The following is a 13,791-nucleotide window of genomic DNA, read 5'->3' on the forward strand; positions in this document are numbered from 1 at the left end:
CTTAATTCTTTTGCAGAGAATCTAAGTAATACACTGGCACGTCTTGTAGAGAGTTCTTACAAGTAAACCTATGGAAGTGTCACTCTCCGATTTTTCTGAAATTTGGATATGTTATAATACATGAAAAACTAAGGAACATGCATTTTTTTTAGCGCGGAAAAACATATTTAGGGGGTGAAACAACCCCCCCCCCCTCAAAATAGGGAGTAAAATGGAAAAATTGCGATATCTTTGAAATCAGTGAAGCGATCTTAATGATTTTTAGTATGAAAGTATCTTTTGATAGAAAACAAAAATTGGTTTAAATATGTTGGAGGAGGAGTAAAAATTAGGGGGCCAATTACCCTTAAAGTAACCAATTTTTTGCTGCAAAAAATCAGTTTTGATCTAATCGAAGTAATCTATTAAAACTTTAAAAGGAAAGCTAATTAAGGAACATGTATTTTTTGTTCTTTTTTTATATAAATATTTGAGGGAGAGGTAAATAACCTCTATATTGCCGCGCTCGTTTGACATTACGCATGAAACACCTTGTGAAACTATATTTGAACTGTTCGATTTTTTAAATATATTGGTTTTTGAAGTCGCTGAATCCGAATCTGAGATTTTTAAAATTCAATATGGTAGATCCAATACGGCGTACGAAATTACTTGAATAGGCAGTAACTCGACATGCGATTTTCAAAATACAATAAAATCAACTTATGACATTTATTGTTAGTTATGTGAAGTGAATTAAATATGTTAAAAATATTAATTGTTTATAACCGCCAGTGTTAGCGTTACTCGAGATGTACCAGAAAATAGTGAGAGGCAAGGGGACTCACTCTAATCAAGCACCCCGAAGAGATGTAAATCCGACCGAGCGACCTCCGCGCGGTACATCTTGGGTAACGCAAACGCCATATTGAATTTTGAAAATCTGATTTCAGATTCAGATTTAGCGACTTCAAACACCAATATATTAAAAAGATCAAACAGTTCAAATATATAACTAGATCTTAGTGCTGATATTTATTGTGTAATTTATATACCTTTTTAAGTTTACTAACCTGCGCGTTAAATAGATTTTTCGGTTATAACACAGTTTTAAATTGAATAAGAATTAGTAATATTACGTTTATTACATTGAAAATCAATCACAACAAATTTTTCATAGTTTTTTAGAGGGGCGGAAAAAGTTCTCATATTCAAATGCGAGTTAGCATCATTTATTATTAAATTTATTTGCAATTTAATTAGTGAACTTGAAAAAATAAAATTACACAATAAATATCATCACTATGATCTAGCTATGAGCGTTAAGGCACTTAGTTTACATTATGTTTTCTTATTATTGGTCGAATAAGTTCTCTATTTTAAATAAATGTAATTCTGTTAAAAGTGTAAAGACTATATTTATTTTTTATAAATATATCAGTTTACATCTCGATTTTAATGTAATTTTCCTCGTCACGAGTAACAACGGGCTTTCATAACCGGCTACTCAGTCACGGAATTGGCAGAGGGGGTGATTCGGTGCGGGCGGGAAGATGGAAGAGAGCGAGGGAGCTTAGAGAGAACATTTTGTCTAATATTAAAGATAACGAATATATTTATGAGGCATCCCGAACATTACATAATATATCTCGAAACTGACACTTTCTCGATACGTGAGCGTGGCCGGAAAGTGCCATGCGGTTGTTGGTACAAACTCACATAAAAAAACTCAGAAGCAAAGTTGGACTCTAAATTCTAATAAACGGCGAACAATATTCGCCACTCGCTTAACATACTCATTAGCACGCACATACTCATTCTACGCGAGCGCGATGCAAGGAACGCGCGATCGAAACTGTGCAATTGATAGACAAAGACACGAATTAAGAAAATTAAATACAACACACAAGATTAATAAAAAGAGTAACGCGAGACTTATAGCTGTAATGTCAGCGGCGTTTTAAATAAGCGAAACGGAAAATTTACACGCGACGTGATCGGATGAGGCGTACGTCGGAGTAGAGTCTCTAGAAGTAGAGAGTCTGGACATCTCGGGTTTCCACATGATTGGATGCACGTGATTGTGCACCTAAAATGGCAGCACCAATACGGATCCCTGTTTAATCCTCTTTAGCGAATGCGATAACAGCATACAACATGTTCAAGTGCACACAATGATAAACATACACACACATAAAGTTCACGTACGTACACTGACATATTCATTACCGACATTTTAGGGGCAGATGTCCAGACTCTCTACTTCTAGGGACTCTACGCCGGAGCAACGCGGGCAGCACTCAAATACGTGCATGCTCCAATTTCGGCGGAAAATCTACTTACATCAAACGCGGACTGGAATTACGATTACCGCGCGCGCGACTTATCCGATCGACTAAATCGATGGCTTTACAGAATCGTTCGTCTCACCACCACGCTAGCCTATCTCAAAAATCATCGGTAAACCTTTAAAAAAGGGGAGCAGTCTCTGACGACCTTGACCTTGACATATGTTATCAATGGGAAGGTACTAAGTGACATACACAAGGTTTTAAGTAATGCTTACTTTTTATTAAAAAAATATCATTACAGAAAGAAAAAACAGTTTTTCTTACTTATTTCGGAAAATATTTATTTTACAAAAAAATGTGTCAAACAAAAAATAAAGCTACTAATAAGCTCTATAAAAAAGGTTATATACATATTTTACCTAATTTCAATACTTTCGTCATTATTGTAGAAAAACTGTTCTGCGTCGGAAGGGTTTTTGACGAAAAACAGTTTTTCTACAATATACAGAAAACGCGTGGACGGGGGAAGGGCTCCGCTTTTCCCCCTGCACTCCCTCCCCGTATTTTTTTTAACCCACTTTGTCTTAGGTCCACTAATGACGGGGTGGGTGCGGGAGGGGGTGGGCCATAATTTCAAATCTAATATTGCAACGTCAATTAAATATTCTTGGTCAAATTACAATTAAGATAGGGTTAGGTTGGGTTAGAAAAAATACGGAGAGAGGGTGTGGGGGAGGGGCAAAACCTAAAAACTAAAAATAAAAAAAAAATTATTTTTAAACAGTTTTTCTACTATAACGAATAAAGTATTGAAGTTAGATAAAAAATGTATATAATTTTTTTTATAGAGCTTATTACTAGCTTCATTTTTTGTTTGAAATATTTTTTCGTAAAATGAATATTTAGTGAAATAATTAAGAAAAACTATTTTTTCTTTCTCTGATAATATTTTTTTAATAAGAAATGAGCATTACTCAAAACCTTTTGTATGTTACTCAATACCTTCCCATTGATAACATATGTCAAGATCAAGGTCGTCAAAGGCTGCTCCCCTTTTGTAAAGGTTTACCAAACCATTCTCCGGAGAACCTCTGGGATCGTTCTCAGCGATTGTCCTCTCGACTCGCAATCGGGCTCACAAGAAGATCCACAGCGAAGTGATCGAGCGCGAGGGACCTAACCTAACCTAACCTTTTGCAGACGGCACACAGAATCTCTCACTCCATGCACGGGGGTTTGTCGCGCCTCGCGATTGGTTCCGCCTAATTGTGGTTTTTGCAACCCTCTAATGAGACTGTTGCGCTTCGGCACGCAATTCGAGGCAAATCGGCGTTTTCAGGCAGCTCGCAAATTTTCCGTGGTTTTTTTGACAGCCTGACGGACTCTTCGTCATCCGCAGCCTCCGCGCTCGGGACCAATCAAAAACATCCCCTTGCGACTCTACGGTCGGGGTCTCTCACGCGATGGTCCGTGTGGAACGTCGACGTCCCCTTTTATCCGACTTTCCCTCTTTGCATCCTATAATAGGCAACAGTCTTACCGTTGCGTACGGACGCGACGATATTAATTAATTAAATGAATAGAGATCACTTGCAGTGCGCGCTACTGTGATCCTGCGCACAATCCATTAACTTCCGGATAGCGGTACGTCCTCCGTCTTACAGTCTTCTGTTGTCTTCTGAGCGGGTGAAACATCGTCGATATAAAATTACGGATCGCTAACCGCCGGTCAGCAAAACATCGCTAAAACTAATGGACAATTATACACACACAAAACAAAAACGCAAAATTATAAGCGCACGCGCCGATACGTCCGTCTCCGAGCCGAAAGGACGTACAACAACTGACAACAACTGCAGCGTGCGCTCCTGGGCGGAACTTACGATTCCTGTGATGAATGACCAAACAAGACGTTACGTCACAATGTATATAGCATTACATAAAATCTTCTTAAGGCTCCTGACTCCTCAGCCGAGAACTCCGCGTTGACGGTAGCGACATTTCGTCGCGGACAAAATTAGAACTAATACACGTGAAACGTGACAGATTGACGATAAAATGTTATCGTGCATGTCATTTTGTTATTATGTGTTTTATTGTGAAAATATGACTTGTCTCGTATTTATCAAATTCGTAAAAATGGACCGCGAGTAAAGTTTGTTTGAATTTTATACATAAAAGTACATTTTTCACTCCTTTTAATAGCTATCCGTGTGTTTTCCTGTCTGCATAAACGTCACTTTACATGCTTTTTACGATTATTTACTGACTGTTAGGAGGAAAAAAGATAGTCGTGATCGATATTTAGAAGTGTTTTAAAGCCATCTGATTAGTCTGTTTTATCCAATTTGGCTTTATTTACAAATGGCATGTCGGACAAAATTATGTGTCATTTCACGCAATTTCTCGCTTCTGACGTCACGACTTCAATATGGCCGCGGCGAGTACTCAGGAGCCTTAATTGCAAGATCTCTGAACTACCATGAGCACAATTTTTGCTCTTTGCATCAATACACGTAAAAATTACATAAACAATTTTCAAACATTTATATCTCTTATACTAAGGCTTCTAGGATCATTCTGCGAGCGCTGTATTGTTCTTTTATTTAATTCACACCCCGCTGGCTACTTATTTGATACACACAATGTCTAAATATGGGAGCATGTCACAAGTCGGCTGCAAAAGCCAATAATTAAACTATAAATTTTTATTCAACTTTTGTTTTTTGTAATAAATTATAACTGGCGGGGTGTTTTTGTCACTACTTTAATTGTGTAAAAGGATTTTGTAAAGCCAGTTAAAAGATACGGGTGTCCGCGCGAAAATATGCACGTATTAGACCGGTCCAGCAAGATAGGGTGGGAAGGTAAAGGAAGTAAAGATAGGTTGTGCAGATAATAAGGAGATAATTATTATTATTCAAAATAGGGGTATTATCTGAGGTATTAAAGAATATTTAATAAATATTAAATTATTTTAAATTGACATTTTAAGGTTATAAAGATTAACTAATTCTTTAATTAAAAAAATAGATCATTAAAAATAGATAGTTAATTCTATTATAAACGTCTTAAGTATTTCGTAATATCAAGAATAAATTTAAAATCATGCTACACGAACGATTTAATTCCACTATTAATAAATGACAAGACATAATTTATGACGTTTGCATTGTTTTTGTAATCCTAATTTTCTTGTGATTTTGTTTTCTACCTATTTAAACAATGTAACTTATTTCTTAAAAGAATGGCAATTGATTAAAGAAAAGTTGTTTAAAATTTAGTACAATTTTATTAAATTTGATGGTTGTAAGAAAACACATTTGAAGATACTGACATAATTCAATGCATGCATATTCAAATCTCGAAATTATACTTGCCAGAATTTTGGATACGTACTACTGTAAACTATACAAGCTTTAAAATTAATGCAATTGGTTGAGGTGATATTTTTCGCAATAAATTCTTTATAGTTTTTTCAAAAGGGAGGGGGAGTTAGATGCTGTATCAGCATCAATTATTATTAGATTAATTTAATAAAAACGTGATATTATTAATTTTCTTATTCAATCTAGAAGCTGTGTTATGAACGATAGTAACGGCGCGTAGTTTGATTGAATTTGAGAGTATATAAAATCACACGAATAAATATAAAGCACTAATTGTAAGAACTAGCTGCGGACCGCGGAAGGCCTTCTTGTTTAGATTTGTATTAATGCAATTAGTTGTTTTATTTTATTTATGCATTTAAATGAATGCAAAAATATAATTGTGTTGTGAAGAATATTGATGAAAAAATAATGCACTTTTAGTTTATCATATTTTAAATTGTGACAAGAACATTTAATTGTGGACTAACGATAGCTTTGTATAAAAATATGTGTATGATGCTTTCAAGATTAAATTTCAGGAAAAGATGACATACTTAACAAGTACATAATTTTTGGAACAATTAAGCTTATCATTTAAGAATATTCTTTGCGAATACATTTCGCAATCGTCGATAACTGCATATTACTTGTACCTTCGTAAATGGTACCGATTTTTACATCCCTATAATACTTTTCTTGAGGAAAATTAGTCGAAAAGCCGACGCCTCCCATAAAGTCTATACACTTTGCAGTGATACGACACGCAGTTTCGGATGCGAAAAGCTTTGCCATAGCTGCTTCTTTCATAAAGTCCTTTTTAGCCTCCACTAATCTTGCCGCGTTGTAAACGAGCAATCTGGCGCATTGCAATTCCGTTACTGCCTGAGCTATTTGATGCTGCAGGCTTTGGAAAGAAAATATATCCTGCCCAAATTGTTTCCTGTCCAACGTGTACGGTATGGTCGCGTCCAAGCATCCCTGTGCCACGCCGATCATCTGCGCACCGATGCCGATTCTGCCTTCGTTCAAAAATCCAGCCGCGTATTTGTATCCGTGTCCGAATTTTCCCAGCAGATTGCCCTCGGGTATCTTAACGTCGTCAAAGTGCACCATGCAAGTGCCCGATGCTCTGATACCCATCTTGTCTTCAGGCTTGTCAACCGTCAAACCGGGCGTATCGCGATCCACGAGGAAGGTTGTGATGCCACGGTAACCGGCCGAGGGATCCGCGTTGGCGAAAACCAAAAAAATTTGCGCCATATCGGAATTGGATATCCACATCTTCGTGCCATTGATCACGTACTCGGCACCAACCTTCCTCGCCTGGGTTTTTAGAGAGAACGCGTCCAATCCTGAATCAGCTTCCGATAAGCAGAAACAACTCGTGGAATCCTGAGCTAGTCTAGGTAAGTAATTCCGCTTTTGTTCTTCGGATCCTATCTTGAGAATTAACGAGTTCACCAAAGCGTTTTGGAGTTCGACAGGTACGGACACTGCCATATCGACCTTAGAAATTTCTTCGATACTTAGAATCGTGCTCATAAAAAGTTACTTCCCGTTCCACCGTATTTCGTCGGGATTTCTATACCCATCAGGCCATTCTCGAAGAGCTGCTGAAACAGACCATCGTCTAGTCTCCCTTCCTTTTCCATTTTTCGTACGAGGGGTGCGATTTCTTGCTTAGCCAGTTTGGCAACCATTTCCTTTGTCATGATCTCGTCGTCTGTAAACTGTGTCAGTGGACCTGTATGGTGCTGAAGACGCGATGGATGTAAATATAATTGGCCCGTCGCAATCAGTTTCTGCTGTGTGCGATGCACACCGAATCGAAGTGTCGACGAATACATAATTGACACTTCTTCGAGAAAATACAAGAAAATATTGAATAAATATAAAGTGCAATAGTGTGGCAACTCGTGTATGTAACTCGTACTCGTTAGACACTGCTGTGGAATAATCGCTATCAACACCACGCATTTATAAAATATTATCGTGTATGACATAGCATGTAGTTGAAATGCAAACTGCGAAGAAGCAGCATATATTTATTGATAAAAATTTTAAAGTATAATCAAATTGGTTTGTTTTTTAATTTGAGAACCTTTTGCACAATTGTCATTTTTTTCCCTTTTCAATATGGAAAGAAAGTGAGAAATAAGAGAAAAGCCGAACTGTGCAAGAAGTTCAGTTAAAAAGAACAGTCTTAATCACAGTAGTGTACAATAGGGTACTAAGATATGTTTTGTAATTTCTTAAATTATTTTTAAGCAATTAATTCTTGAAAACCCACTTACTGTTAACGGAGAACCTACATAAATATACACAAATAAAATGATTGAAAATTGTCGGAAATTATATCTTTATCTATGTTCCTTATCAAATAATTTTGGCATATAATATCTACATTTCTATTTCTTCCCACCTTTCACCTCGCACTTGGCCCTCGCCGACGATTCGTCAACAAGTTTATTGGTGGGAAAAGTTGTTCATTTTTTATTTACTCAATTATCTCGTAATATCTTTGAATATCGAATACGTATTGCTATAAACTATACAAGTTTTTAAGATTTGTGCAATTAATTGTTTTTCTTTATATTTACTTACAATTAGTTTGATACAGAAATATGATTATTGTAAAGAATATTGATGAAGAAATATACGTTTGTGATTAATCATGTTTTAAGTCGCGAAGACAATTAATTATGATTTTATATAAACTTGTAAATAATACTAAAAATTTCAAGATTAAAATTTAGGTTGAAATGCAAGGATTTTTTATTAATATCAATTCGGTTGAAATATTAATGTTTATTTGAAATGTTATTTTATAATTTTTAACACATATGCTGTAACAATTGCTGGTTATCGTGTAAAATGATTAAAAAGTAGAGTAAGATAAGTCATCAAATATCAACTTTATACAGACAGAGATCGCTTGGAATAATGAGGAAAATCCACAGCGTATGGCGGTTGGCCACCTTCGCTGACCCAAGCCGCTCCGTTTTCACCTTTCTGGATGAGATCTAACATTGCAAGTGCCACATTATCAGTTGTTTGTGTCGGATAGTTATCCATTTCAGCATCAGTGTCTATCAGATCTCGAAAAGAATCGTATATCTTTTCTTGAATATTTGCCACCAACGCTGTAAGTGTAACTCCCGGGCACATTATAACAACTCGCACTCCGGTCTTGTCGTACATTTTCGCCAGAGATTGGCTGAATCCTAAAACGGCATATTTCGAAGCGGAATACATTGAAATAAAAGTTGGTTCCAATCCGGCCACGGATGAGATGTTGACGATGACGCCACCCTTACCGCCTTTGTGTTTCCCCATATAATCGAACGCCAACACAGAGCCGCGAATTAGCGCCTTGACATTAATGTCGAATGTTTTCTCCCATACATTATCATTCAATATGCCTGCGTTGTTGATAAGAATATCGAGCTCTTTAAACTCGTCGATGGTTTTCTTGAACGCCTTCTTCAAATCGTCAGCTTTTGTCACGTCGCAGGCAATGAAGATGACACGGCCCTTCCCAAATTTGTCCTCCAAAGTAGCTACCGCATTCTGGCCGTTCGATGTTGGCAAGTCGACCACGGCAACCTTCTTTGCACTATTGCAAAGCAATATCTCGGCGTACTTGTAACCTAATCCAGAACCTGCTCCAGTGATCATTACAGTTTTACTTTGTACGTTGTACATTACGCTGATCTCTCGGATTTTTATTAAATGTTTTCTTAAAATATAATTCTGTAATGAATCTTAGTAGAGGATTACTTTCGAGGAAATACAAGAAGATACTGATTTGTAAACTGCGAAAGTGTGGCAACGTGTGTATGTAACTTGTACTCGTTATATAGACACTGCTGTGGAATAATCGTTATTAACACCATGCGTTCATAAAATATTATCGTGTATGGCATAACATGTAGTTAAAATGCACATCGCGAAGAAGCAGCGTATATTTATTGATAAAAATTTTAAAGTGTAATCAATTAGTTTATGAATATACACGAATAAAACGATTGAAAACAGTCGGAAATTGTATATTCATCTGTGTTTCTTATCAAAATATCTTAGCATATAATATTTACATTCCTATTTTCCCCACTCTTCATTTGCTTGCATAAGCGTTATAGGCGCTAAACAGTGGGAAACATGCATTTGTGATAAAATTTATCTATATCATTATGGAGAACGTGACATTGCTCGTCAAACGTTATATATCACAAAGAAATTAGACATTTGCACTGTTTTGTATTTAAGCTTTTAAATTTAAATTTAATTTAAATTTTTTAAAGGCATATTATATGTACTTTTGTAAAATTTGTAAATTAGTAAGTTATAAAAAGGATTATATTTATCTTTTAACTATAAATTTTAAAGGATAAACTGAGTAGCTATTTGAGCAAGAAATGTTTTCGATTTAAATGATAGCTCTAAGAAAGATTAATGCGTTATATTATAGTATTTTTTTTGTGATTTTAGTGAAACATTCTTCGATGAATATCTTTTGGACAGAAGGTAAATTTTTTATTTAATTATATTAATGAGAGAATTTTTTTAAAATATCGATCTCTAGTCATGTTACTAATTAGAGAAAGAGAGAAAATAAAAAAGACCCATTTTAAGATACTACTCGCTTAAGAAAACTTATAAAAATAATAAGCATAAAAACACTCGTATGATATGCTTTCATATAAATATATTTTTATTATTTTTTATTTTGAATATAAAGCTGTCTTATTTTAATCAATTCTTTATTAATTTAATATTAAATACAAAATGTATTATTTATTTTTAAAAATTATAAATTAATTTTATAAAATTATATTAAAATCTATAAGATTTTCTTGTTTCATAATTATATAATACTTAAGTTATTCTTTACTTAATTTAAATAATTAAAAATTTAGATGGTTTAAGTTTCATCACTCTCTTCATATAAGTTTCTATTTAAAAAACACTTGATTATGCTACTTTAGTACAATCAAAATACTGCAGACATTTAATACAACTTATTCAGCAGAAAGATTTTTATATTGAAATAAAAGAACCATGTTTTTATTTAATAAATGCACTTGAAATTGTTATCTCTAAAAAACAGGAAACATCTTCTTGAACCTTATCTACGTGACAAGATAAGCGATAATTGTGTATAAAATTACATATATGATCTTTAACATTAAATTTTGGGATGGAAAGTGTCAGGACTTTTATTAATACTAAATATCATAGACGTAATCAATTTGATTGTAATGCAATGCATAGTTTATTTTAATTGTAAATTATTGTAATTGTAATGTAACGTACGTACTGTTTATTTAAAATAGTGTTTTGTAATTTTTTTATAGATACTTTATGTAACATTAGTTAATCATCGTGCAAATTGATTAAAAAAGAAATTAAGGTATAATAAGTTATCAAATATCAACTTTATACAGTTAGAGACCGCTTAGAATAATGAGGAAAGTCCACAGCATACGGCGGTTGACCATCTTCGCTGACCCAGGCCACTCCGTTTTCACCTTTTTGAATGAGATCTAACATTGCAAGTGCCACATGATCGCTTGTCTGTTTCACACATTCTTCCAAACGAGCTTCAATACTGTTGCCTACCACAGCGTAGACAGATGTGCAGAGCTTATTTGTAATATTTGCTAGCAATGTTGTTGTTGTAGCGCCCGGGCACATGATAACGACGCGCACTCCTGTCTTGTCGTACATTTTTGCTAAAGACTGGCTAAATCCCAGAACGGCATGCTTCGAAGCGCAATACATTGGAAGAAAAAAAATTGGCTGCAATCCGGCTATGGATGAGATGTTGACGATTACGCCGCCCTTACCGCCTTTATGCTTCCCCATATGGTCGAACGCCAACATGGAGCCGCGAATTACTGCCTTGATATTTAGATTGATTTCTTGCTCCCAGATTTTATCATTCATTATACCGGCGTTATTGATAAGAATATCGAGTCCCCCAAACACGTCGACGATCTTCTCGAATGCTTTCTTCAAATCCTCAGCCTTTGTCACGTCGCAGGCAATAAAAATGGCACAGTTCTTCCCAAATTCGTCCTCCAAAGTATCCACCGCATTCTGGCCATTCGATGTTGGCAAGTCAATCACGGCAATCTTCTTTGCACCATTACGAAGCAATACTTCGGCGTACTTGTAGCCTATTCCATTAGCAGCCCCAGTGATCATTACAGTTTTATTTTGTACGTTGTACATGGTGATGCAATGATTTCTCTTTGTAAAATGCTTGTAAGATATGATTCTGTAACGTATTTCAGTGAAGGACTGTCTATCAATAACGTATGCTCATGTTAATATATCATTGCTTTCTCTTATCGTACTTAGCTCGACTATTAATAAGTTTATTGGTGGGAAGAAGACTCTGTTTATTAATCTTTTTTTTTTATTTACTCAATTACTCAAGTATCTTGTAATACCAAGAATAAATTTAAAATTATAATACATGATGACTTAGTTGCATTATTAATAATTGACGAGACAATTTAAAGATGTTTGCATTGTTTCTTTAAATTTTACAAATGTGAATATTTTCTACTTTAATAAACAATGTAATTCAATTGTTAATAAAATGGCGATTGATTAAAAAAAAGATGTTTAAAATTTAGTATAATTTTATGAAACTTGCAAACTGTAAGTAAACACATTTGAAAATTCTAACATAATTCAGTGCTTACTATTCGAATTTCGAAATAACATATGTCAGAATATCGAATACGCGTTGCTATAAACTATACAAGTTTTTAAGATTAATGCAATTAATTGTTTTTCTTTATATTTACTTAGAATGATACAAAAATATGATTATTGTAAAGAATATTGATGAAAAAATATGCATTTCTGATTAATCATGTTTTAAGTTGCGAAGAGAAACAATTATAATTTTGTATAAACTATGTATGATGCTTAAAATTTTGTGCCTAAATTTCAGGATGAAATGTGAAGATTTTTTATTAATATTATTATCATAAACATAATTTGGTTGGAATGTTAATGTTTATTTGAAATGTAATTTTATAACTTTCAACACATGTGCTGTAACATTCGCTGATTATCATGTAAAATGATTAAGAAAGAGAATAAGATAAGCCATCAAATATCAAATTTATACAGGCAGAGATCGCTTGGAATAATGAGGAAAGTCTACAGCATACGGCGGTTGACCACCTTCGCTGACCCAAGCCGCTCCGTTTTCACCCTTCTGGATGAGATCTAAAATTGCCAGTGCCACATTATCGGTTGTTTGTGTTGGATATTTATCCATTTCAGCGTCAGTGTCTATCAGATCTCGAAAAGAGTCGCATATCTTATCTTCGACATTTGCTAACAACGGTGTCAGTGTAGCTCCCGGACACATTATAACAACTCGTACTCCGGTTTTGTCATACATTTTCGACAGAGATTGGCTGAATCCTAGAACAGCATGCTTCGAAGCGGAATATATTGGAATAAAAAAAGCTGGGCACAATCCAGCCACGGATGAGATGTTGACGATTACGCCGCCTTTGCCGCCTTTGTGCTTTCCCATATGATCGAACGCCATTATAGAGCTGCGAATTACCGCTTTGACATTAACCTCGATAATTTGTTCCCAGAGATTTTCGTAACAAACACCAGCATTGTTGATAAGAATATCGAGTCTTCCAAACACATTGACGATCTTCTCGAACGTCTTCTTTAAATCATCGGTTTTTGATACGTCGCAAGCAATGAAGATGGCACGGCCATTCCCAAATTCGTTCTCCAAAGTAGCCGCCACATTCTGGCCGTTCGATGTTGGCAAATCGACTATGGCAACCTTTTGTGCACCATTGCGAAGCAATATTTCAGCACACTTGTAGCCTATTCCACTAGCTGCCCCAGTGATCATTGCAGTTTTATTCTGTACGTTATACATTGCGATGCAACGATATCTCCCAGTAAAATGCTTGTAAGATATGATTACTGTAACGTATAACGGTGAAAGACTGTCTATAAATAAAGTTTACTCAGGTTGATATATAGTATGTTTCCTCTTATCGCACTTTGTTTTTGCCAACGATTCGTCAACAAGTTTATTGGTGGGGAAAAAGACTCTGTTCATTAATCAATTTTTTATTTAAAATGATTAA

General features: G+C 35.1%; 3 protein-coding genes and 1 pseudogene across 3 annotated transcripts; all 4 read right to left on the bottom strand.

Moving 5' to 3' along the window:
* Positions 1-6,235: 6,235 nt before the first annotated feature.
* LOC105200076 lies at positions 6,236-7,491 on the bottom strand (annotated as a pseudogene).
* Positions 7,492-8,453: 962 nt separating this feature from the next.
* LOC105200075 (15-hydroxyprostaglandin dehydrogenase [NAD(+)]-like) lies at positions 8,454-9,522 on the bottom strand. Its single transcript, XM_011167452.2, has one exon. The coding sequence runs from the start codon at positions 9,344-9,346 to the stop codon at positions 8,558-8,560; it is 789 nt and encodes a 262-aa protein (XP_011165754.1). The 5' UTR covers positions 9,347-9,522; the 3' UTR covers positions 8,454-8,557.
* Positions 9,523-10,897: 1,375 nt separating this feature from the next.
* Positions 10,898-12,519, bottom strand: LOC105200074 (15-hydroxyprostaglandin dehydrogenase [NAD(+)]-like). The gene has a single exon (XM_039451898.1). The coding sequence runs from the start codon at positions 11,876-11,878 to the stop codon at positions 11,081-11,083; it is 798 nt and encodes a 265-aa protein (XP_039307832.1). The 5' UTR covers positions 11,879-12,519; the 3' UTR covers positions 10,898-11,080.
* Positions 12,520-12,657: 138 nt separating this feature from the next.
* LOC105200073 (15-hydroxyprostaglandin dehydrogenase [NAD(+)]-like) lies at positions 12,658-13,649 on the bottom strand. Its single transcript, XM_039451899.1, has one exon. It carries the CDS (start codon positions 13,575-13,577, stop codon positions 12,786-12,788), a length of 792 nt encoding a protein of 263 aa, XP_039307833.1. The 5' UTR covers positions 13,578-13,649; the 3' UTR covers positions 12,658-12,785.
* Between the last annotated feature and the right edge of the window lie 142 nt (positions 13,650-13,791).

The sequence above is a fragment of the Solenopsis invicta genome, chromosome 7 (assembly GCF_016802725.1).
Source record: "Solenopsis invicta isolate M01_SB chromosome 7, UNIL_Sinv_3.0, whole genome shotgun sequence".
Classification (NCBI taxonomy): Eukaryota; Metazoa; Arthropoda; class Insecta; order Hymenoptera; family Formicidae; genus Solenopsis; species Solenopsis invicta.